General features: G+C 43.2%; 1 protein-coding gene across 1 annotated transcript in view; it reads right to left on the bottom strand.

The window, feature by feature from the left end:
* The window catches only part of CCDC102B (coiled-coil domain containing 102B), a 567,334-nt gene that overhangs the window by 344,343 nt on the left and 197,689 nt on the right, over positions 1-25,302 (bottom strand). Inside the window, exon 6 of the mRNA XM_038746894.1 lies at positions 4,264-4,473. Within this exon, the coding sequence (XP_038602822.1) occupies positions 4,264-4,473 (210 nt within the window). The remainder of the gene's footprint in view (positions 1-4,263; positions 4,474-25,302) is intronic.

Below are 25,302 nucleotides of genomic sequence, written 5' to 3'. Positions count from 1 at the left end.
CATGGTAAGTGCTCAATAAATGCTATTGATGGGTTGATTTATCCAGAACTGAAGGTTGCAAAAAATATTAAGTCAAACATGCCATCCCATAAATAGACACATTGACAACATTCACGGGTGGCCACAAAAAGCAGCAAAGTTGGGAAGATGTGGGGGTGTTTGCTCGCTGGTATTGGTCTCCCTCAGTTCCCTAATACTCCCTACCCCTGCCAACAGTGAAGCTGAATAATAATAATAATAATAATAATAATAATAATAATAATGGCATTTATTAAGCGCTTACTATGTGCAAAGCACTGTTCTAAGCGCTGGGAAGGTTACAAGGTGATCAGGTTGTCCCACAGGGGGCTCACAGTCTTAATCCCCATTTTACAGATGAGGTAACTGAGGCACAGAGAAGTGAAGTGACTTGCCCAAAGTCACACAGCTGACAATTGGCGGAGTCGGGATTTGAACCCATGACCTCTGACTCCAAAGCTCAGGCTCCTTCCGCTGAGCCACGCTGCTTCTCTAATCTCTGGAGAAGCAGCATGGCCTAGTGAATAGAGCCCAGGTCTGGGAGTCAGACGGTCCTGGGTTCTAATCCCGGCTCCACCTCTTGTCTGCTGTGTGACCTTGGGCAAATCACTTAACTTCTCTGTGCCTCCATTTCCTCATTTGCAAAATGGGGATTGAGACTGTGAGCCCCATATGGGACTGGGACTATGTCCAACCTGTTTTGCTTGTATCCACCCCAGCACATAGTACAGTGTCTGGCCCATAGGAAAGCTTAACAAATACCATAATTTATTATTATTATTGTTATTATTATTTTTAGCTGCTTGTGTGCACTGGGGGGGCAGAGGGCTGAGTAGTCTGCTGGGTGAGGTCAACGTGTTGTAATAGACTCCAGCATGGTCTGACTAACCCCCACCATCCTAGATGACAGTCACACAAGGAAGGTCTAACCCTGCCCAGTCCAGCCTGACATTGCATGGAAGTTCTCCAGAACACAACTAGAGCAGAAAGAGGATCTTGATTCTTCGGATCAGCTTGCCCGCTCCTACCTTACCCCACTACTCTCCTACTCCAGCCCAGCCCAAACACTTTGCTCTCCTAGCTTACTTGCTGTGTCCCAACCTCATCCATCCCTCCACTGATCCCTTTCCCACATCCCCTCCCTTGGCTGAAACTCCCTCCCCACCATAAATGCCAGACCACCACTCTCCTCACCTTCGAAACATTGTTAAAGTTCCAAGTCACTTAGTACAGTGTCAAGCGATCAGTACAGTGCTTTGCACACAGTAAGTGCTCAGTAAGTATGATTAAATGAGTGAATTAACATCTCCTCCAAGAGGCCTTCTCTGATTAATCCCTCTTTTTTCCAGCTCCCTTTCCTTTCTGTGTGGCCTATTTGCTTGGATCTGTGACCTTTGGGCATTTGCTCTCCCCCTCGTCCCCCTCTCCATCCCCCCCATCTTACCTCCTTCCCTTCTCCACAACACCTGTATATATGTATATATGTTTGTACATATTTATTACTCTATTTATTTATTTATTTATTTATTTTACTTGTACATAGCTATTCTATTTATTTTATTTTGTTGGTATGTTTGGTTTTGTTCTCTGTCTCCCCATTTTAGACTGTGAGCCCACTGTTGGGTAGGGACTGTCTCTATATGTTGCCAATTTGTACTTCCCAAGCGCTTAGTACAGTTCTCTGCACATAGTAAGCACTCAATAAATACGATCGATGATGATGATGATGATGATTTGCTATTCAGCCTATCTCAACGCCACAGCACTTACATACATATCTTCAAATTATACATTATAAATGAACAACTATTATTTATTTACTTAAGCAATCATTTGTTTAATTATTAATCATTAATATTGATGTCTACCTCGCCCTCGAGCCTGCAAGCTCACCGTAGGCAGGGAACATGCCTGTTAACTCTGTTGTATTCTCCCAAGAGCTTAGTACAGTGCTTTGCACAAAGTAAGCACTCAACACATACCCTTGATTGATGCATCGCTTATCACCCTTGCTCTTTGTTTGCTCAGCTTAAAGTGATCATAGACAGTGGACACTGGAGAGTAGTTAAACCAGATAGTAGGAGTAACCCAGATAAGAGAGGTTTTACTCCCTTCATGGATGAAGCAGACAGAGGAAGAACAGCATGTGGACTGAAAAGTAGCCCATAAAAAAATCAAAGGGATGAACATAAAACAGTGAGTCCGTCAAATAGGTACTGAAAGAAGTAAATTACCTTGGGTTTAGAACTTTGGGGAAAGGGATTTTCATGAAAGAAATGAGGTCTGGTAAGAATTATATGATATTTTCCAGTATGAAAATAGAAATGTAAAGCCAGTGAACCAAGATAGATTCCAAAGACCTGAAAATAAAGGTGTCGGGATTCTTAAGGATCCAAAAATGGAAGTTGATTCTATGCCCAAGGCAAACGACCACTCCGAGTCTATTCGACAGCAACTTCTGGTGTCAGATCTACTTAATTTGGAGAAAATACAATTCCAGAAACAACCCAGTTGTGCCAAAGTCCTATTTTATATTGTGTTATTTTTCAAATGGCTATATTATGTCCAATGAAGTGTATTGACAAAATGAAATTTAAAATGACCACGAAAATGAGTTTTCCTGACCTTGACAAAGCTCATTCCAATGAGGGTTCATCTAGCAGTCATTTTCCAGGTTAAAAATCATTATTTTAACCCTTCCCTCTGCCCTCAACTGATGACATGATGAACACACTTGAGAATTAATGGGACCAGATGCTAGTTTTAGATGACAGCAAAAAATCAGAACCGTTCAAAACCTTGTAAAAGTCAGAACCATTCAGAAATAAGAAGGGATCTAAACACCAACTCTGGTCCTGACCTATAGCAAAGAATGGAGAAGAATCTCTACTAGAACTCCTTTCATCCCCAAGAAACTTTTAAATGATTGCTTAGGTCAAACGATTTTGAAAGAGCCGAACGATTTCAATCAGAACTTTGAAATGCTCTCAGAATCTGAATGAATAATCTGGACAATGATTTTCTGTGACCCTAGGCTCTATTCATTGGCTTACACCAGACGAGCAGAGCAACTATTCAAAAGAAGCAGAGAGATTCTGGGTGGATAATGATTGCTTCTCCACTGCCTCATTTTAATTCACCTGGAGATAGTTAATAATAATAATGTTTATTATTATTATGTTACTTGTTAAGCACTTACTATTTGCCAAGCATTGTTCTAAATGCTGGGGTAGATACAAGTTTGTCAGGTTGGACGCAGTCCTTGTCCTTCATGGGGCTCACACTCTAAGCCCTCATTTTACAGATGAGGTAACTGAGGCCCATGGGAGTGGCTTGGCCAAGGTCACACAGCAGACGTGTGATAGGGCTGGAATTAGAACCCATGACCTTCTGACTCCCAAGCCCGTGATCTATTCAGAACAGTGCTTGGCACATAGTAAGCGCTTATCAAATACCATAATAATAACAATAAGTTGGGGATTTTTGCCTTGCCTAGACAGCCAGGTCAGGCTAATTGACTCAAGTGGTGGGCTGGGACTCGCCCTCCTTAGGACAAGTGCAGCCTAGCCTAGTGGATACAGCATGGCTGAGGGAGTCAGAAGGTCATGAGTTCTAATTTATTAGTTATTACTATTATTATTATTATTTATTCATTTATTTTACTTGTACATATCTATTCTATTTATTTTATTTTGTTAGTATGTTTGGTTTTGTTCTCTGTCTCCCCCTTTTAGACTATGAGCCCACTGTTGGGTAGGGACTGTCTCTATACGTTGCCAACTTGTGCTTCCCAAGCGCTTAGTATAGTGCTCTGCACACAGTAAGCGCTCAATAAATATGATTGATTGAATGATTCTAATCCAGGCTTTGCCACTTGTCGACTGTGTGTGATCCTGAGCAAGTCACTTCACTTCTCTGGGCCTCAGTTACCTTACCTGTAAAGTGGGGTGGGCCAGGCACTGTGTCCAACTTGATTCGCTTGTACCCCCTCCCCCCCAAGTGCTTAGTACAGTGCCTAGCATGTAGTAAGCACTTAACAAATACCATTATAAAATAAATAAATTTCATGATTGATGTTATAACTCAGCCTCCATTCTGCTCCATTCAGGCTCGGAGAACTTGAGGTTAAGCAGAACACAGGGTAATAGCAATGAAGTCACAATTAGCGCTTAGTACAGTGCCTGGCACGAAGTAAGCGTTTAACAAATACCATCATCATTATTCTTAGAAGCAAGACTGCCGTACCTGGCTTGGTTCCGGCAGCTCACTCTCCAGAGCTGTGATGTCAGGGCTTTGGCCACTGGATGAGGATGTGTTTCTTCCTCCCAGATGCTCTTCCATTTCTCTCACCTGGGCCTTCAGTCTTCTATTCTCCCTCTCTAGACCTTGTTTTTCCAGTTGGAGCATTTCCCTCTGGTCCCAGCCGGTAGTGTTCTCTGTCTGCAGTCTCTCCACCTGGAGGTGCACAAGGAAAAGAGACAAAATGTGACCATGGCAGCGCCCCATGTCAGATTAATCAATCAATCCACTATGTTACCCTGATTACTGGTTTAACACTGATGTCCTCGCATCTCTCTGACCAGGGACTTTGGCCAGCTAGTCTGACCAATGTGACTTAAGTGGCATATCTGAAAGATTGACCAGGCCTCTGCATGAATCCAGTGTTATTTAAATAACAATAGTCAGATTAGTTCCAGGGAAATTGCAGTGCAAGTCCAAGGTTCCTTACTTTCTCCCCTCTTCCCAACTCTACCCCTCTGCCTTCTGGAGAAAACACATCATCTCTCACTGCCATTAGGAAATTAAATCTGACAGACAATTACACTTATCACACTTCAAAGCCTTACTGAAGGCACATCTCTCCAAGAGGCCTTCCCTGATTAAGCCCTCCTTTCCTCTTCTCCCACTCCTTTCTGCATCACCCTAAAGTGCTCCCTTTATTCATCTCCCCTCCCAGCCCCACAGCACTTACGTAAATATTTGTAATTTATTTACCTATATTAATGTCTGTCTCCCCCTCTAGATCGTAAGCTCATTATGGGCCAGGAAACTGTCTGTTTATTGCTATGTTGGACACTCCCAAGAGCTCAGTATAATGCTCTGCACACAGTAAGAGCTCAATAAATACAATTGAATGAATGAAATCTAGAGAAGACACAGAACCAATTCAAAGGTTTGACAAGGAGCTGGCAATTTATGTGGAAACCATGACCAAGTTGGTCCTTAAACTGCCTGTCTGCCTCTTTGGTATCAGAATTGGATTCAAGAGGGATACTGGGCTTTCTGTTTTACATGGAAAAGGAAAAAAAAAAATATTTGGAAACGATGAGGTCACCAACTCTGAAATCCAAAGCAGATCAACCAGGAAAGTCATGTTGGATTTCTGGTTGATTTTTTTTCAGTGGTACTTCATTGCTTTGTGCTTCAGGAAATTTTCCTGAACTGAGAGATCTCAGCAGCAATAGAGTGACACTGCAATGTTGGCAGGGATTCTTCATTAAAAGTGGCCCACATAGGGATCCGTTGGGAGAGACCATATTTAAGCATCTGGGGGAATAGGAGGTGTCCACAAGACAGATGCACGCCATCATTTCAATTGCTGAGATTAATACTCAAATATAGTTTGATAATCATATCGCTGCTTTGAAGAAGAAAACCCTGAAGGAGGAAAGTCAGCATTATAGGAGAAGAAAATGAATTTCCAGAGAAAACGTATTTATGGTTATCTATGCTAAGATGGCTTCAATTCCCTCTAATTTCAAAGGAATTGTATTTGACAACTAGCAGTCCATCTATTCCTTTAAAAAAATTAGAAATGGCCAAAATGGGCATAAATCCTGAGGAGCAATAAAATCGGGGTATTTTTTTTGTTTGTTTTATTTACCAGGAATGGGAATATCTTCAGGAAAGACATCTGATCGCTCCTCATGGAAAGGAGTTGAGAGAAACTCCTCTATTTCATGGGATTCTTTGGGCTGACATCCATGACAGGATCAAAGATGCTGTATGAGATGCAGAGTCCTCAGAAGCATACATGCTTTTACTTTAGAGTTTCTTTTTATATCTTGCTGATTTCTCCAACAGTCTCTCTCCATGAAATGTACCAAATCAACTGATTGAAGCATATTCAATTGCAATTCCAGACCATTGCGAATGAAAGCACCAGAAAGAATCCTTTCCAACACGGTACGGTTGTAGAATTGCTCTAAAAAATAGCTATAATTGAACTTAATTGAGCTGAAATTCATGAGATTTGGGTGCAAAAGAACTATCTAAATCTCAGAAAGATTCTTTGCTGAAGCTTTGCATCTAGCCATGACTGCTTTTTCCTCATGCCTTACAATATCTGCCACCATCCCACTGGGCATTCACTCCCATCCCCGATTCTGCCCTGGCTATTTTTAATCCAGGATAGAGGCCAAGAGGGAGCAGGGGAAGGACCACGCTGACCCAGACATTTTGCTCTCAGTGTGGTTACGGTGGTTCCGCACACTGAGGGTGATCCAACAGGTCCCGGTTGCTACTAACTCTACTGGAAGCTGTGTGATCTAGTGGAAAGAGCATGGGAATTCGAATCCAGAAACCTGGGTTCTAACCCTGGCCCTCCTATTTACCTGCTGGGTGACTTGACTTCTCTGTGCCTCAGTTTCCTTATCTGTAAAATGAGGACCCAATACTTGTTATCCCGCCTTTTTAGACTATACCCTAATTAAGGACAAGAACTGTGTCTGATAATCTTTTATAATAATAATAATAATGGCATTTATTAAGTGCTTACTATGTGCAAAGCACTGTTCTATGTGCTGGGAAGGTTACAAGGTGATCAGGTTGTCCCACGGGAGGCTCACAGTCTTAATCCCCATTTTACAGATGAGAGAACTGAGGCACAGAGAAGTTAAGTAACTTGCCCAAAGTCACACAGCTGACTATTGGCAGAGCCGGGGTTTGAACTCATGACCTCTGACTCCAAAGCCCGGGCTCTTTCCACTGAGCCACACTGCTCCTCTATCTATCAAAGCACCGCACGTAATAAAGTGCTTAACAAATACCCCAATTATAATTGATATTTTGCAACCAAGTGAACCCCACGTTTAGCACACAGATCCTTTCACCTTGGGCTAGGCCTGAAGCCATAAGTAAATTGGGACCAGTCTAGCTGGTCAACATAAGCAACTTTGAATCAGACCCCACTTTTTCTTGAAGCATGGGATGTTTCCAAATGAAAGCAAATTTCTCTCCTGAATTAACTGGATGATTGTGGTTGTGGGGATTCAATTTAAGGATAACAATTATGGCATTTGTTCATCACTACTTCATGCCAAGCACTGTACTGAGTGCTGGAGTAGATATGAACAAATCTGGTGGGAGATTGTCCCTGTCCCGTGTGGGGCTCATAGTCTCAATTCCCATTTTACAGATGAGGCAACTGAGGCACAAAGAAGTGAAGTGACTTGCCCAAGGTCACAGAGTAGACAAGAAGTGGACCTGGGATTAGAACCCATGACCTTCTGACTCCCTGGACCATTCTCTACCCACTACGCCATGCTGCTTCCCATGCTGTTCCAGTAACTCAACTCATCTTCTGTTACTCTCACTCTTTTGCTTACCAGAGTGGGGAAGTGAACTGGGAGACCCTGGAGATTCTGGACATACTGACTTTCCTTTTGAGGTAGCTGGAAGAGTCCCCACCATCTTTTTTTAGTGGTATTTGTTAAGGGCTTACTATGTGCCAGGCACTGTATTAAATGCTGGAATAGATACAAGTTAATCAGGATGGACACAGTTCCCATCCCACATAGGGCTCACAGTCTTCATCCCTTTTTTACAGATGAGGTAACTGAGGCACAGAGAAGTTAAGTATCTTGTCCAAGGTCACCCAGCAGATAGATAGTGGAGCCAGGGTGAGAGTCCAAGACCTCTGAGTCCCAGATCCATGCACTTCCCACTGGGCAGCACTGCTTCTCAATCATCAGCCAAAGATCACTGGGACCCTTTGACCCTGGTGTGCTGAGGATTTTCCCAAAGATCACTTGTAGTGGGCAGGGAATGTGTTTGTTTATTGTTGTATCATAGTCTCCCGTGTGCTTAGTACAGTGCCAGTGGGACAACCTGATCACCTTGTAACCTCCCCAGTGCTTAGAACAGTGCTTTGCACATAGTAAGCGCTTAACAAATACCATTATTATTATTATTAATAATTATGATGGCATTTGTTAAGTGCTTACTATGTGTCAGGCACTGTTCTTAGCGCTGGGGGGGACACAAGGGAATCAGGTTGTCCCACATGGGGCTCACAGTCTCGATCCCCATTTTCCAGATGAGGGAACTGAGACACAGAGAAGTTAAGTGACTTGCCCAAAGTCACACAGCTGACAAGTGGCGGAGCCAGAATTAGAACCCATGACCTCTGATTCCCAAGCCCGTGCTCTTTCCTCTGAGCCATGCTGCGCAAAGTGCTCAATAAATATGATTGAATGAATTAATGAATCACTGACTTTGGGGACCGCCGTTGTTTTTGAAAAAGCCCTGGAAGCACAGGAGAAGGGTCAGAAGACCTCTATATGAAAGGACAGGAGTAGAAGACTTTATCCTGGGCCGAGGGGGAGGGGAGATCATGTGCTGCTTTTGCAGAGAAGCACCCCAGCCACCATTTAGCAATGCCACTCTGAAAAATAGACATGTGCTGCTTTCTCACTGAGCGGTTCCTGGAAGTGGTAGTTTCAGAAAGGTAAGAGTAGAGGGGCAATTCCCCTGTTCCCTCATTTAATCCCAGCCCTGACTCTCTGTCTAGTTCCTTTCTGGTTGTTTTTTGTTGTTTCTGTTTTCATTTTGTTTTGTTTTTAATGGTTCTTGTTAAGCATTTACTATGTTCCAAGCACTGCACTATGTGCTACAGTAGATGCAAGATAATCGGGTTGAACACAGTCCCTGTCACGGGGACACAGCCAAAATAGGAGGGAGGACAATTATTTAATCCGCATTCTACAGATGAGGTAGCTAGAGCACAAAGAAGTTAGATGACTCACCTAAGATCACACAGCAGACAAGAGGTGGAGCTGGGATGAAAACCCAGGTTCTTTGGTACCCAGGGCTGAGCTCTTCCCACTAGGTCTTTTATTCATATAAATGTCTGTCTCCTCCTCTAGACTATAAACTCATTATGGGCAAGGAAAGCATCCGCTAATTCTGTTGTACTCTCCTAAGCACACAGTACAGTGCTCTGAACATAGTAAATGCTCAATAAATACAATTAACTGACTGATAAGCCAGCTGCTTCCCTCTGTGTTGTGTGTTGCAGAATGCTTTAGTGCAGATTGTCCCATATCACCAGATCAGTCGGTCAATCATAATTACTGAGCGCTTGCTGTGTGCAGAGCATTGTCCTAAGCTCTAGGGAGAGTACAATATAACAACAAACAGGTACATTCCCTGCCCATAAGGAGCTTACAGTCTACAGTGCTTCCACAGCACTGTCAGAAAGGCCACCATTGTTGCCAAAAATGGAGGCAGACAATGGGCCCAGAAAGAAGGAGCAGCATTGGCAGAAGCAGACAAGGGAGTTTCAATGTCAGGATCAGAGGCTCTGTGGCCTCCTCAGGCTCTGGCTTCGGTGACTTTCTCCAGCTGTTCTGCTTGTCCATTCATTCATTTATTCATTCAGCTGTATTTACTGAGCGCTTACTGTGTGCAGAACACTGTACTAAGTGCTTGGGAAAGAACAACATAATACTAAACAGACACATTCCCTCCCCACACGAGCATACCATTCTGTCAGAAGTTTCGCCTCCTATAATCAGGGAAGGGGATGAAGGCTCTGACATCTGTGTGAGCTCTGCAGTTTATACCACTAAGGAAACACCACAAGACTTCAAAGATAGGACCCAAAATCCCCGTTGGTCCACCTCTCAAGTCTCATCAATGGATAATGATGTAGTCTTTGAGAAGCCATTGTTCAGCTAGCTGGGTAACTCTGTGAATTCTTTCTCTTTGTGGAGAGGTGAAATAGATTGATCCCAAAACTCTCACACTTGCCTAGAAGCAACAGGAATGCTTCTCTCCTGAGGCAGTCAGTCAGTCGATCATATTTATTGAGCACTTACTGAGTGCAGAGCACTGTAGTAAGCACTTGGGAGAGTATAGTATAGCAATAGAACAGACACATTACCTGCCCACAGTGAGCCTGCAGTCTAGAGGAGTGGCAAGAGTCTCCCTTGATACCCAACATTTTCCTTCTGTGGGAAGCTGAGAGTGAGTCTTGAGGTGCTCCACACATAGCTTTTCTGACACCCCTTCTCAATTGTCCATCTTCTCTTCAGGCCTTGCATCGGTGGGAAAATTGACCTAAAGAAAACTTTCTAATAATCTCCACCCACCTCCACCTCAACTAAATAGAGTGCTGTCCCTTCTCCTCCCAGAAGTGGCTGAACAATGACTAATTATGTTAAGAAGTAATTGCACTCCTATTCCCAGTTGCTCTATTTAATTACCTTTTGCACCCTCAGAGAATTCCCTTAAGGAAAGAGTCCAGGAACTAATTTGAACTTAAAAAAAAGAAAGTACCAGAAGAAAAAGGCAAGGATCAGCAGGCCAGGTTGTAAATCTCAGAAAGCACTGGACTCCAAAGTAACACAAGCAAATGGAGAAGGAGAATAACTCTGACGAAAGCTGACACAATCAGCATCTACAGAGACCATGAAGGGCAGGGTATAGATCCATAAATGCTCATATAATCTGGACCCAAAACGTTTACCAGTGAAAGCATTCAGGTTATTGAGAAGCAACAAAGTTCCCAGTTCCCAGCGGTGGTCCTTAAGGCTAACAGAAAACAAAAAGAAGCAATTTGTAAACAAAACCAGAGGCCAGTGATGCGGAGCTTCCATAGCGTTTCCTTGCTGCAGTGGTTTCTTCATGATTTTAGAGGCAGGAGTGAAAGTCATGTATTGAAAACACAGGAGAGTGGAAAGGTTCCTGGACACCCCTCAAATGAGATCCATGAAGGCAATAATGGTTCATACGTGGCTTCTGGAGTTACAAGTTCCTTGGCGATGTAAGGTTGTCATGGTCAGGGAATGTGGCTATAATAATAATTGCATTTATTATGCGCTTACTATGTGCAAAGCACTGTTCTAAGCGCTGGGGCAGATACAAGGCAATCAGGTTGTCCCACAGGGAGCTCACAGTCAATCCCCATTTTACAGATGAGGGAACTGAGGCACAGAGAAGTTAAGTGACTTGCCCAAAGTCACACAGCTGACAAGTGGTGGAGCCGGGATTTGAACCCATGACCTCTGACTCCAAAGCCCAGGCTTTTTCCACTGAGCCACACTGCTTCTCTAATATACCCACTCTTATATTGTACTCTCCAGGTGCTTTAGTACAGTGCTCTGAACACAGTAAACACTCAATAAATTCCACTGATGGATTGATTTTGCTGAGTGCTAGGATTGACCAGACTGCTTCTGAACAGAGCCTGGAGAGGTTGCTCCTAGCATCATCCCACACACCTTTCATTCATTCATTCAATCATATTTATTGAGCGCTTACTGTGTGCAGAGCACTTTACTAAGAGCTTGGGAGAGTACAATGTAACAACAATAAACAGATATATTCTCTGACTACAACAAGCTTACAGTCTATCTAATCAGGCACTCACAGACCTCAACCTTCTAGGATGAAAATCTTTGTATCCAGACTCTAACTTTCCCTAACATGTGATAGTATTACTGCCAGATTCTCGATGGATTTCTTTGAATCTCTGGAAGGCTCACTTCATGTAGAAACAAATATTGTCTCCTTCAGTTACTGGTTTATTGTTGAATATTTCAAAGGTGTATTTCTAATTGCACCAGCTGTGCAATAGACAAGGTGATGCCCTCTCTATTTTTGACTCACTAAGTAACTTCTAATTGTTCCTGAGACAGTATGTAAAATGTTAAAATAGGAAATTCTCAAGTAAAGAGAAATTCATACAGCCCTCTCCTCTCTGCTGGCATTTCACAATGTCCTCCACCCCTGCCAACCTCCTCATCTATTACACCTACCATCCCAAGGGAACATGATGACCCGGAATGAGAGAGTGAGAGCAGCTTTTGCAAACCTCTAGCCCTATAATCAATTCCTTCTTGCAGACTCTTGGTCCCCAAATAGGCCAAGCTTCAGCTATCATTAGCAATGGCAGTTTACAATCTACTGGGGGAGGTAGGGAGAAAATAAATAGAAAGAAAAGGAGACTGGAAAGATGGCTATGTGGATGAGTTAAATGCCTAAATAATTAAGTATGCATACCTCTCTCCTCTTCTCCACTAGGAAAGTCTGTGTATTGATCTGTTACCTAGGCAGCACAACCATGTCTAGGCAGAATAATCAATCAATCAATGGTGTTTATTGAGTACTGACTATATACAGAGTACCGTACTAAGCATTTGGGAAGAGTACAACAGAATTAGCAGTCAGGTTCCCTGCCCATAACGAACTTGCAGTCTATAAGGGTAGAAGGATGGCTATGAAAGTAGAAAATTATATCAAGAAGGACAGTGTATTAGGCTCCAGCATTGTATTGGCTGCAGTTTGTTATTAGTATTCAAATCAAACTGATGGTTTAAAGAGTTTTAGTGTCGCCCAAACTTCTCTTCAGTTGAAAGAACTGATTGTCTCAGAGCGTAGGTAGGGATTAGGTGGGTGGGTGCCCCCGCCTATCTGGACCTCCCAGGGCCTTCACTGGGATAGGGCACTGGGCCTGGGAATCAGAAAGACCTGGGTTCTAATCCTGGCTCTGCCTCTTGTCTGCTATGTGACCTGGGCCAGTCACTGCACTTCTCTGGGCCTCAGTTATCTCATCTGTAAAATGGGGATTAAGAGTGACAGGGAAGGTGCCCAACCTGATTATCTTGTATCATCAACCCTGGCTGTTAGAACAGTGCTTGACACATAGTAAGCACTTGACAAATACCATCATCATCCTCCCCACATCTAAGTCCTTAGCTATTCCACCAGCATCACTTGCAGGCTATTCTCAACATCATTGTGAGATGGGATCACAAACAACAAAACAACTCGACAGTCTCTTAGAGCTGAAACTCTGCTAAGTTCTAGATGGGGTACGAGAATCAAATGATTAATGATAAAATACCCAAAAAATTAGCAGTTTGGTGAGCTGAAATTGTGAAAGCAAAGAGGCCAAAGGAGATAAAGACACAAATAACTTAGTCTCAGACAACGCTGCTACTCAGCTGTGTGGCAGATACACCAGGATTTTACACTGCAGTCATAAATACGATTGAATGAATAAAAGGAGCAGGTTAGGGAGCAGAAGTCTAGAGCAGTGGTGAGGCAAGAAGGCAAAAGAGAAAGTGCCTCCAAGTGTCCCAAACAGCAACTTTGTGTGCGCACAGTGTGGCCAGATTATGTTCCCATCATGTTGATGGTGATGATGATGATGGCATTTGTTAGGCACTTACTATGTGCCAAGCACTGTTCTAAGCACTGGGGTAGATACATGGTAATCAGGTTGTCCCAAGTGGGGCTCATAGTCTTAATCCCCATTTGACAGATGAGGTAACTGAGGCACAGAGAAGTTAGGTGACTGGCCCAAAATCACACAGCTGACAAGTGGCAGAGCCGGGATTAGAACCCTTGACCTCTGACTCCCAAGCCCGGGATCTTTCCATTGAGCCATGCTGCTTCTCATGACATTTTCACCCTCTAGACTGCAAGCTCACTGTGGGCAGGGAATCTGTTATTGTATTGTACTCTCCCAAGAACTTAGTACAGTGCTCTGCACACAGTAAGTGCTTAATAAATACAATTGACTGACTGACTTTCCAGTTTCACATTTCATCACCAAGAATAAAATTTTTCAGACAATACTAAAGCGGGGAATTTGACTTAACACTAAATTAGAAATTGACATGCAATCAAGAAATCAGATGCTGATTAAAACTGTTTTTTTATCATTCATCAAGTTTCATAATTTTCATAAAATCAAACCAATTTATTTATGAAGCTGTCCCCAAAGGATGAAGACATCCACCATGTATTAATTAATCTCTAAGGCAAAGATTAGATTTTTATGGACAATTTCAGGTTGTCCAATAGGAACTGCAAACCCTTCATGCAATCCTTCTAAACTTTTCAGTGGTATATGTCAATGATCATGTTTTCAGTCCACTGACATATTAATCATTAGTGTTCATTTTTAATCTAAAGATTGCATTTCTCTTCTATTTAGTTCTAATTGGAATGACTTACATTCATTTGTGATTTTGGTGTCACCGTGTATTTGGGAAAACTTTCTCTTTGCTTAGTGTTGAATTTATTGGTGCTATCTGGTCAATCTTTCTTTTACAATTATAGTTTATGCAGCTACTCTGAGATAATGAAATCAATAGCGTAGCCTCAAGTGTCCTTCTTTCAGGTGGAAAATACTGAATTTATTTGCGTTTCTGAGTCATGCCTTGCTTTGTTCTTCCAACCCACTCCTTTTCCCAGTCTCCTCAGCACCACAACCTACATCTCTGTATCTACAGATATGTGATACTAACAAATATCTATAACCTGGGTACTTGAATTCCATGGGGCTGGGGGTGATTTTAATATTAAGTTCTTAAGCGGTACAGATCCAAGTTCATAGGCAACAAAGGAAAGAGGGTGACTGGAAGAAATAAGGAATCATAATAAGCTTCAATTAATCAATCAATCATATTTATTAGGCACTTACTATGTGCAGAGCACTGTTTTAAGTTCTTGGGAGAGTACTACACAACAGAATTAGCAAACATGTTCCCTACCCGTTAAGAGCTTATAGTCTAGAGGAGGAGATGGGCATGAATATGAATGGAAAAATAATTTATAATATACAATTTAAAGATATGTACATAAGTGCGGTGGGGTTGGGGGTGGGGCAAATATCAAATGTCCGAAGGTCATCGTCATTCAATAGTATTTATTCAATGCATACTGTGTGCTGAGTACTGTACTAAGTGGTTGGGGCAGTACACTAGAACAATAAACAGACACATTCCCTTTCCAAAATGAGCTTACAGTCTAGAGAGGGAGACAAACAATGATAAAAATACATAAGATTAGGGATATGTACATAAGTGCTGTGGACCTGGGATGAGGAATGAATAAAGGAGCAAGTCAAGGTGATGCAAAACAGAGTGGGAGAAGAGGAAAGGAGGGCTTAGAGAAGGTCTCTTGGATGAGACGTACGTCCAGTAAAGCTTTGAAGGTGGGGAGAGTAATTGTCGGTTGGATATGAAAAAGGGGGTCATTCCAGGCCAGAGGCAAGACGTGAGTGATGGGTCAGTGGCAAGGCGGGAAGAATGGTGGTGCTTCCTACAGTGATGGGAAAGCCAGGGTACAGACAAAGTTTGGGTGGGTAGATAAGAAGTTCTTTTTTGGACATGTTATTTTTTAGGTGACAGCAAGACAGTAAGCTCTTTGTGGGCAGGACATGTGTGTATTATATTGTTATATTGTACTTTTCCTTGCACTTAGTACCATGCTCTACACATAGTAAGTGCTCAATAAACACATCTGACTGAGTGACATCTTCATAGAGATATCTAGAAGGCAGGAGGAAATGTGAGACTGCAGAAAGTGAGAGGGATCAGGGCTGGAGATGTAGATTTGAGAATCATTCACACAGAGGTAGTAGTTGAAGCCATGGGAGCGAATGAGTTCTCCAAGGGAGTGGGTATAGACAGAATAGAAAGGGACCCAGAACTGAACTTTCAGGGACCCCACAATTAGGGGATGGGAGGCAGTGGAGGAGCCTGTGAAATAGATGGAGAATTAACTGCCAGAAAGAAAAGAGGAGAATCAGGAAAGTAAAGTGTCAGAGAAGCCAAGGTTGGATAATGTTTCCAGGAGAAGGGGGTGGTTGACAGTGCTGAAAGCCCCTGAGAGGTTGAGGAGGATTAGGATGGAGTAGAGGCCGCTGGATTTGGCAAGAAGGAGATCACTGGTGACTTTTGAGAGGGCGGTTTCTGTAGAGTGAAGGGGACAGAAGCCAGATTGAAGGGGGGTCAAAGAGAGAACCGCAGAACTTGAGACAGTTGGTGTAGACAACTCCTAATCATTAAGAACAGAAAAACATTTAGGCATCACCATATTCCCATGATGTATAGAGAGACGCAAGCACTCCAAATGAAGAATCTGAATCCCAGGAGAATTAGAGGACTTCAGTGATCTCAGAGAGTAGAGCAGTGCCGGAACTAGAATGTAAATTTTGTTTGTCCACTAAAGCATGTACTGGGCCCTGGACTTCCTCATAAAAATGACTCTGAATTGGTCTCCTAAATCAACCAGCATGGACTAGTGGATAGAGCACAGACCCGGGAGTCAGAAGGACCCGGTTCTAATCCAGGCTCCTCCACTTGTCTGATGTGTGACTGTGGGAAAGTCATTTAACTTGTCTGTGACTCACTTACCCCATCTATAAAATGGGGACAAAAACTGTAAGCCCCATGTGGGACATGGACTGTGTCCAACATGATCAGCTTGGATCTACCCCGGCACCTAGTACAGTACCTGGCACACAGTAAGCGCTTAACCAATAACAATAATAAAAAAAAATTGAGCACAATCCTTCAATCATTAATGCACCCATCTAATACATTCTGTTTGGACCATTCTTCCCCAGTATGATCATGAACTTACCTCAGGTCAAACCAAATTACATGCATCACTCCATTTCAATCTCCTACATTCAACACTGCCCCATCACCAGAGATGGATTGAATTTACCCCTTTACAAAATCATTCCAATTATGCCTCTGCACTCCATTTATACTTTTCCAATATTTTCCCAGGTATAAAATTTAGGCTTACAAGCCCTCTGTCTTTTTCAGATCTGTACATTGAATTGGTTCATTTCCATTCATCGCACACTTCAGCCCAGCCTCCAGAAATCCACGGAAATGATAGCCAGCGGCTTGGGATAACTTTGGCCAATCCCACATTTAATTTATCTTTCATCAAGTCTTCCTAGGGAGCAATTGCAAGCAGGCCAACTCTCAAGATTGATTTTGTCCAAGGCCTCTTAGGACACTCTCTAGTTATCATAGTATAAAATTCAGTTCCGCCAAGGTTTCAGCATGATTTCACCTGAGCCGATACATTTTAAATATAAATTTTAGCTTAAAAAAAGAAGGAAATGTACCTCTAATGTTTCCGATAGAATTACTGTCCTAAGTAAATCTGTTTGCTCTTTAACAGTGTTTTCATACGGAGCCCTCTGCACCTATTAAATAAAATTTAAAAGATGACACCTAGATAAATTTCATCTTAAACCTACTTGAGCTGCACACTAGGAATATGTTATTATTAGGATTGTAATAGTGCTGTTTTCATTTCCAAATCTGTGGTATTAACACTGCAAACATCATTATCTGAATCTAATTTCCTCTGTTTTTTAAGCATAGGAAGAAAACAGGAAATTTTGGTAGAAAATAATAACCATTCATTCATTCAATCGTATTTATTGAGTGCTTACTGTGTTCAGAGCACACAGTAATGATGGTACTTAAGTACTGACTATGTGCCAAACACTGTTCTAAGCACTGGGGTAAATAGAAGTTAATTGGTCACCATCTCACATGGGGCTCACACTCTTAATCCCCATTTTATAGATATGGCAACTGAGACCTGGAGAAGTTAAGTGACTTGCCTAAGTTTACACTGCAGACACGTGGCAGAGCCGGGGTTAGAACCCAGGTCCTTCTAACTCCTAGACCCATGATCTATTCACTAACCAAAAAAACTACTCCAGACCTCAGTGGTCTTGGGGGCCCCGAGTGATTCAGAAAGATGGCAGAGCCCTGAGAGAACTGAACCTGGCTAGGTTTGCCTTTCTCCAGACCAGCTCTGATCTTGGACTATGTTTTCTAGAGTGCCAGGGCATAATCAGCATAATTTTGTAAAAGCTCAGTTCAATCAATCTACAACAGATGTGGAATGTGGGCAACTGAGGTGGAGAAATGGAGAGCCTGCCTGAGGTTCGCGCATGATCCCACTGGAGAAGGGTGGTCTAGGCAGACCCTGTGCATGACTGAATGCAGGATTGGGCTCAGAGGTGGGTGAGCGGTGGGTCGACTCATGGACAGCAATCCAAAACCATTTCCAGGAAGCTGAGATGGTCTCAGTACGTGTTCTGTCAATCAATTTTAATGGTATTTATTGAGTACTGACTGATAACATTAATAATAATAATGGCATTTGGTAAGCACTTACTATATCAATCAATCAATCATATTTATTGAGCGCTTACTTTGTGCAGAGCACTGTACTAAGCGCTTGGGAAGTGCAAGTTGGCAACATATAGAGACAGTCCCTACCCAACAGTGGGCTCACAGTCTAAAAGGGGGAGACAGAGAACAAAACCAAACATACTAACAAAATAAAATAGAATAGATATGTACAAGTTAAATAGAGTAACAAATATGTACAAACATATATACATATATACAGGTGCTGTGGGGAAGGGAAGGAGGTAAGATGGGAGGGATGGAGAAGGGGACGAGGGGGAGAGGAAGGAAGGGGCTCAGTGTGGGAAGGCCTCCTGGAGGAGGTGAGCTCTCAGTAGGGCCTTGAAGGGAGGAAGAGAGCTAGCTTGGCGGATGGGCAGAGGGAGGGCATTCCAGGCCCGGGGGATGACGTGGGCCTATATGCCAGGTGCTGTACTAAGCGCTGGAGTGGATATAGGCAAATCTAGTTAGACACAGTCCCACTCCCGTGTGAGGCTCACAGAGTCAATCCCCATTTTACAAAAGACGTACGAGGCACAGAGGAGTGAAGTGATTTGTCCAAGGTCACACAGCAGACAAGTATACAGAGCACTGTACTGAACACTTGGGAGAACACAATAAAACTATATAACAGACACACCCTGCCCCTAAAAAACCTACCATCTAGAGGGGAAGATAGACATTAATATAAGTAAATTACAGATATGTACATTAGTGCCATGGGGTAGAACAAAAAAATGCTATAGAACAAACATGGCTCTTGAAGTCAGTTGGGTTGGGTTCATGACTTGGTTCGGTCACCTGTCTGCTGAGTGAGGTTATTAAAATTCCTTGAACCTTCTGGGACTCAGTTTCCTAATGATGATGATGATAATATATTTCACCACCAACCTTTCACCCACGTCCTGCCTCTGGTCTGGAATGCCCTCCCTCCTCAATCCTACAGACAATTACTCTCCCAGCTTTCAAAGCTTTATTGACAGTACATCTACTCCAAGGGGCCTTCCCTGACTAAGGCCCCCTTTCCTCTTCTCCCACTCCCCTCTGCATCACACTCTCTCCCCCAGCCCTTCAGCCCTTATATGCCTATTTGCAATTTATTTATTAATATTAATGCCCATCTCCCTCTCTAGACTGTAATCTCATTGTGGGCAGGGAATGTGGCTGTTCATTGTTATACTGTATTCACCCAAATGGTTAATACAGTGCTCTGCAAACAGAAAACGCTTAAGGAATACGCCTGACTAAGAATAATAACTTTTGTTAAGCACTTACTTTTGTACACCTTGTTAGGGCTGAGGGAAGTAGAAATTAATCAGATCGGACAGAGTCATTGTTCCCCATGGTGTTGTCTAAGAGTAAAACTTGCTTGCAGCAGGCAGGTCAGTTACTCCCACACTCCCACACACTCCCTGAGGCCTTGACCCAAGATCTGGGGCCGATATATGTTGCTCAGTGGTGTCTCTGGTCGCTGGAGAAGCTGTTTTATTTTAGTGACTCTTGGGAAGGATGCAGCCTTGCCTTGAGTCAAACCTCATTCTCCGTGTCCTGGGCTTCTAAACTCCAGGTACCCACCACATCAGGCTATCAATCCTTACGGAAGCCTAATTGAATAAACATTATCGAAGGCAGTTCTACTCCAAGAAGCTTTCCCTGAGCCCTCTCCTCTTCTCCCACTCCCTTCTGCACTGCTCTTATTTGCTCCTTCATTCATCCTCCCTCCTATCCCCACAACACACATATATATGCCTGCATATATCTTTAATTTATTTATTTGTATTAATGTCTGTCTCCCCCGCTACACTGTGAGCTCACTGTGGGCAGGGAATGTGTCTGTTGGTTGATATATTGTACTCTCCCAAGTGCTTAGTAGAATGTTTTGCACATAGTAAGCGCTCAATAAATATGATTGAATGAATGAATGAAACCTTTGAACCATGGTATTTACTGAACACTTACTGTGGGCAGAGCACTGTTGTACTAAATAATAATAATGATTATGATGATTGAATTTGTTAAGTGTTTGCTATGTGCCAAGCACTGTACTAAGTGCTGGGAAGGTTACAAGGTGATCAGGTTGTCCCACGGGGGGCTCACAGTTTTAATCCCCATTTTACAGATGAGGTAACTGAGGCCCAGAGAAGTTAAGTGACTTGCCCAAAGTCACACAGCTGACAGTTGGCAGAGACGGGATTTGAACCCATGACCTCTGACTCCAAAGCCCGTGCTGTTTCCACTGAGCCACACTACTTCTCAAAATGCTTGGGCGAATACAATGCACTATGGTTGGTAGTCACAGATCCTGCTCACAAGGAGTTTACAAGGAGTTCACCAATGGAGAAGTGAACCAACATAAACCTGCAGTCAAAAGGGGGTGACAGTTTTTCTTCTTCTGTATCTTTGGAAAGAAGCATGGTCCAGTGGAAAGAGCATGAGCCTGCGAATCTGAGAAAATGGGTTCCAATTTCTGCTCTGCCACATGTTCATTGTGTGACCTTGGACAAGTCACTTCACTTCTCTGTTCCTTCATCTTTAAAATGGGGATTAAGACTGTGAGCCCCATGTGGGACAGGGACTGTGTCCACCCTGATTACTTTGTACCTACCCCAGTGCTTAGAACAGTGTTTGGCACATAGCAAACACATAACCAATACCACAATTGTTAATTATTATTATTCTTCTGTGCTCCTTACGCTTTTCTGCATTCTGCAAAGAGTAGATTCATGGCACTGAGTTTTGCCCACAGAGGGAACCCAGTACAGTGCTATGAACATAGTAGGTAAGTGGGTACTCATTACAGTGCTCATCACATAGTAGGCACCCAGCAAGAGGCTCAATTCAGTCATATTTATTGAGCACTTACTGTGTGCAGAGCATTGTACTAAGCACTTGGGAAGTACAAGTTGGCAACATATAGAGACGGTCCCTACCCAACAGCGGGTTCACAGTCTAGAAGGGGGAGACAGACAACAAAACAAAGCATATTAACAAAATAAAATAAATAGAATAAACATGTACAAGTAAAATAGAGTAATAAACATGTACAAACATACATACATATATATAGGTGCTGTGGGGAGGAGAAGGAGGTGAGGTGGGGGGGGATGGGGAGGGGGAGGAGGAGGAGAGGAAGGAGGGGGCTAAGTCTGGGAAGGCCTCCTGGAGGAGGTGAGCTCTCAGTAGGGCTTTAAAGGGAGGAAGAGAGCTAGTTTGGCGGATATGTGGAGGGAGGGCATTCCAGGCCTGGGGGAGGACTTGGGCCAGGGGTCGACGGTGGGACAGGTGAGAAGCGAGGCACAGTGAGGAGGTTAGTGGCCGAGGAGCGGAGGGTGAAGGCTGGGCTGTAGAAGGAGAGAAGTGAGGTGAGGTAGGAGGGGGCGAGGTGATGGACAGCCTTGAAGCCAAGAGTGAGGAGTTTTTTCCTGATGCGTAGGTTGATTGGTAGCCACTGGAGATTTTTGAGGAGGGGAGTAACTTGCCCAGGGAGTTTCTGCACAAAGATGATCTGGGCAGCAGCATGAAGTATAGATTGAAGTGGGGAGAGACAGGAGGATGGGAGATCAGAGAGGAGGCTGATGCAGTAATCCAGTCGGGATAGGATGGAAAGGGGATATTACTGTGGACTTTCAGATCTGCTCAAGCAAAGATGGCATCTCTGGAAAAAGAGGGTGGGTTGTCAAGATGGTGGCATGAGTTCAGCTCCTGGAGAATGGGGATTTTTTTCTTTAGAAATTGGGATTCTATTTTGTTTGCACGGACGTGACTTACATCACTTTGACATTCTAGGTGATTTGGGGCTAATTAACAACTCTGCCATCTTTTGCCTTTGAATTAACAATGAAACGTATTTTACCTCGGCCCTGAGGAATTTTGCAAATAATTAGAAAAAATGGAAGTGTTTTTGAAAATTGTTATAGAAATGCTAATGAACTTTTCAAAACCCAAGAATGTCTCCCGTACCTTGATAAATTCTCCCAAATGTCCTAAACATTAACTTTCCATGTTCCAATTTTGCCACCTGGATTCAAACATCACAGAGCAATGCAATGGGAAAGAGGGGTTTCCCTTACGATCTTCTGGAAAAAATAATCAGGTTAGTTTTCAGGTTTTCAGTCAATCTCCCTTCTCGGCAGGGTCTAGAATTGGGCTCAGATTGCTTTCACAAGAGAAATACTGCCAGTATTCTTCTTACCTCTCAATGCTTCTCTGCCAAGTTCCATAATGGAGCATTCTCAAGTCAAGGAACAAGAATAAGCATTTTTAGGGCTCTGGTATTTTTATAGCTGCGCAATCGGGTGCCCTACTAAGTTTAAAGTGACAGGCACAGTTAACTGAGATTAGAACTGTTAGAGTCCAATAAAACTCACCTCAACTCCCTACTCCCCTACTACAAGCCAGCTCGCACACTTCCCTCCGCTAGTGCCAATCTTCTCACTATATCTTGAACTTCTCTATCTTGCCGATGACCCCTCGCCCACATCTTGTCTCTGGCTTGGAACACACTCCCTCCTCATATCCAACAGATAATGATTCTCCCCCGCTTCGAAGCCTTATTGAAGGCACATCTCCTTCAAGAGGCCTTCCCGGACTAAACCCTCCTTTGCTCTTCTCCCACTTCCTTCTGTGTTGCCTTGACTTACTCCCTTGATTCATCCTCCATCCCAACCCCACAGCACTTATGTACACAACTGTGATTTATTTATTTACATTAATGTCAGTCAACCTCTAAACTCTAAGCTCATTGTGGGCAGGGAATGGATCTGTTTATTGTTATATTGGGCTCTCCCAAGTGCTTAGTACAGTGCTTTCCACACAGTAAGTGCTCAATAAATAGGTCTGCCTGACTGACGGACAGACTAAACACTGGGATGACCAGGCCCACTGGCCACCATTCTTAGGAGAGGGAAGAGGGAGCCAGGAAAGTCACTCCATGGTGCTGAAAGTCACTCCATGGTGCTCCTCCCTTAAGTGTAAGCCAAAACAATCAGAAAGCAGGACTGGGGAGGAAGTAGAAGGGGCAGGCTGGGGGAAATGGAAGACTCTCTGCCATCTAAAAGTGTGGGAAAGCTATGTGCTTGGCAGAGCAAGATTAGGGAGAGTTTGTGCTGTGGGCCTTGGACAGAAAAAGGGCACAGAGAGAGTTCAGAGGGGTTCCCTGTTGATTCAAAATCCAGTCAATCATATCCTTTGAGTATTTACTGTGTGTAGAGCACTGTACTAAGGGTTGGGGAGAGTAGAATATAACAATATAACAGACAAATTCCCTGCCCACAAGGAACTTACAGTCTGGAGACACACACTGATGTAAATGAATTAAATTACAGTTATGTTCATAAGTGCTGCGGGCCTGGGAAGGGGATGAATCAAGAGAGAAAGTCAAGGTGGCACAGAAGGGAGTAGAAGAAAGGAGAGCCTATTCAGAGAAGGCCTCTTGGAGGAGATGTGCCTTAAATAAGGTTTTAAAGTGGGGGGAGAATAATTGTTGATTGGATATGAGGAGGGAAGGCGTTCCAGGCCACAGGCAGGGTAAGGGTGAGAGGTCAGCAGCCAGATAAGACTAGATGGAGGTATAGTGAGAAAATTGGCATTAGATGAGCCATGCCCAGTGACTAGAACTTTGGAGGAGTGAGGCTTCTAACTCCGGGGAGAAGAACATGTGCCTTAGGATGCCATCAGGGAAGTTCAGAGGGAGTGCTCTGTCTGCAGGCTTCCTGCAGCCCGCCCTAGGAGTGGGGTGATAGACTAGTTCTTGATGACCAATACACCTTCCAAGAGATGCCTGGGATTCATCCTTAGAGACATAACAGCAAGAAGGGTGCAGGGACTTGGGGGCAGTGCATAGGTTGCCCCAAAACTTGTTGTAGAAGAGTGACAAATCTGGAGGTCTTCAGGTCTCAGTCGAGGCTGACTAGAGTTTGGGAGCATCTACAGTGACTTCGGGGATTTTTTCAGCCAGGAATTAGGGCTAAAAACCCCTAGTAATGTCAGAGACACACACCTGGAAAATTCCATTTCAGATGTCAAGGCTTGCTCTGTGAGCCATTTTATTTTCTCTTGTAATAATAATTTTGGTATTTGTTAAGCACTTACTATGTGCCAAGCACTGTTCTAGGCACTGTTCTAGATACAAGGTAATCGGATTGTCCCACGTGGCCCTCATAGTCTTAATCCCCATTTTCCAGATGAGGTAACTGAGGCACAGAGAAATGAAGGGGCTTGCCCATGGTCACACAGCAGACAAATGGTGGAGCCAGGATTAGAAACCAGGACCTCTGCCTCTTAAGCCCGTGCTCTCTCGGCTAAGCCATATGGCTTCTCCTGTATTGCAGTTAGGGTTTCCCACACATTACCTGAAATCCAGTGGAACAGGGGTGTGTACAGCAGGAAGGGAAGCCAAGGAGGCAGGGAGGGAGATGAATTGATGTGGAAATGAGAGTGGTGTCTAAACCCTACCCAGGCCCATTTGAGCAGGAAAGTAAATAATAATAATAATAATAATAATAATAATAATGGAATTTATTAAGCATTTACTATGTGCCAAGCACTAGAACAGAAAATGCTTTAAATGGAGATGCCAAAAAAATTGGAAAGGGAGTGAAAACAAAACGCAAAAAACAAACAAAAAAACGGTGACATCAACAGCAGTTGAACCAGGGCCACATATGTATTTCTATTCCCTCCTAGTGTTGTTGCCTTGTGTGTTAGTGTGTGTGTGTCTGTCTGTCTCTGAATGTGAATGTGTGCAGAGATCCATAATTCTATTAACCAAGTAATCATGTTAACATAAGTCCCAAGGTCAGTGGTGTTAAAGGTAGTCATAAAAGGGCCATTTCTCACTCTGAATTAGATCTAATCAACTTTTCCTTACATTACTAGAATTCTCTTTTATGTTTTATAATTTTATTATTCTAGTATTGTATTGTTGATACTCCCCAGAAGAATTTGTTTTGTGTGTGTGCATTAGTTTAACCTGTACTGCAAGCAAAAAAGAAAGGGCTGTAAGAGGAAAGGATTTTGCTGAGGATAACAACGTTCA

This window comes from Tachyglossus aculeatus, chromosome 5, assembly GCF_015852505.1.
Source record: "Tachyglossus aculeatus isolate mTacAcu1 chromosome 5, mTacAcu1.pri, whole genome shotgun sequence".
Taxonomy (NCBI): domain Eukaryota; kingdom Metazoa; phylum Chordata; class Mammalia; order Monotremata; family Tachyglossidae; genus Tachyglossus; species Tachyglossus aculeatus.
This window is presented reverse-complemented; position numbering and strand designations above follow the sequence as displayed.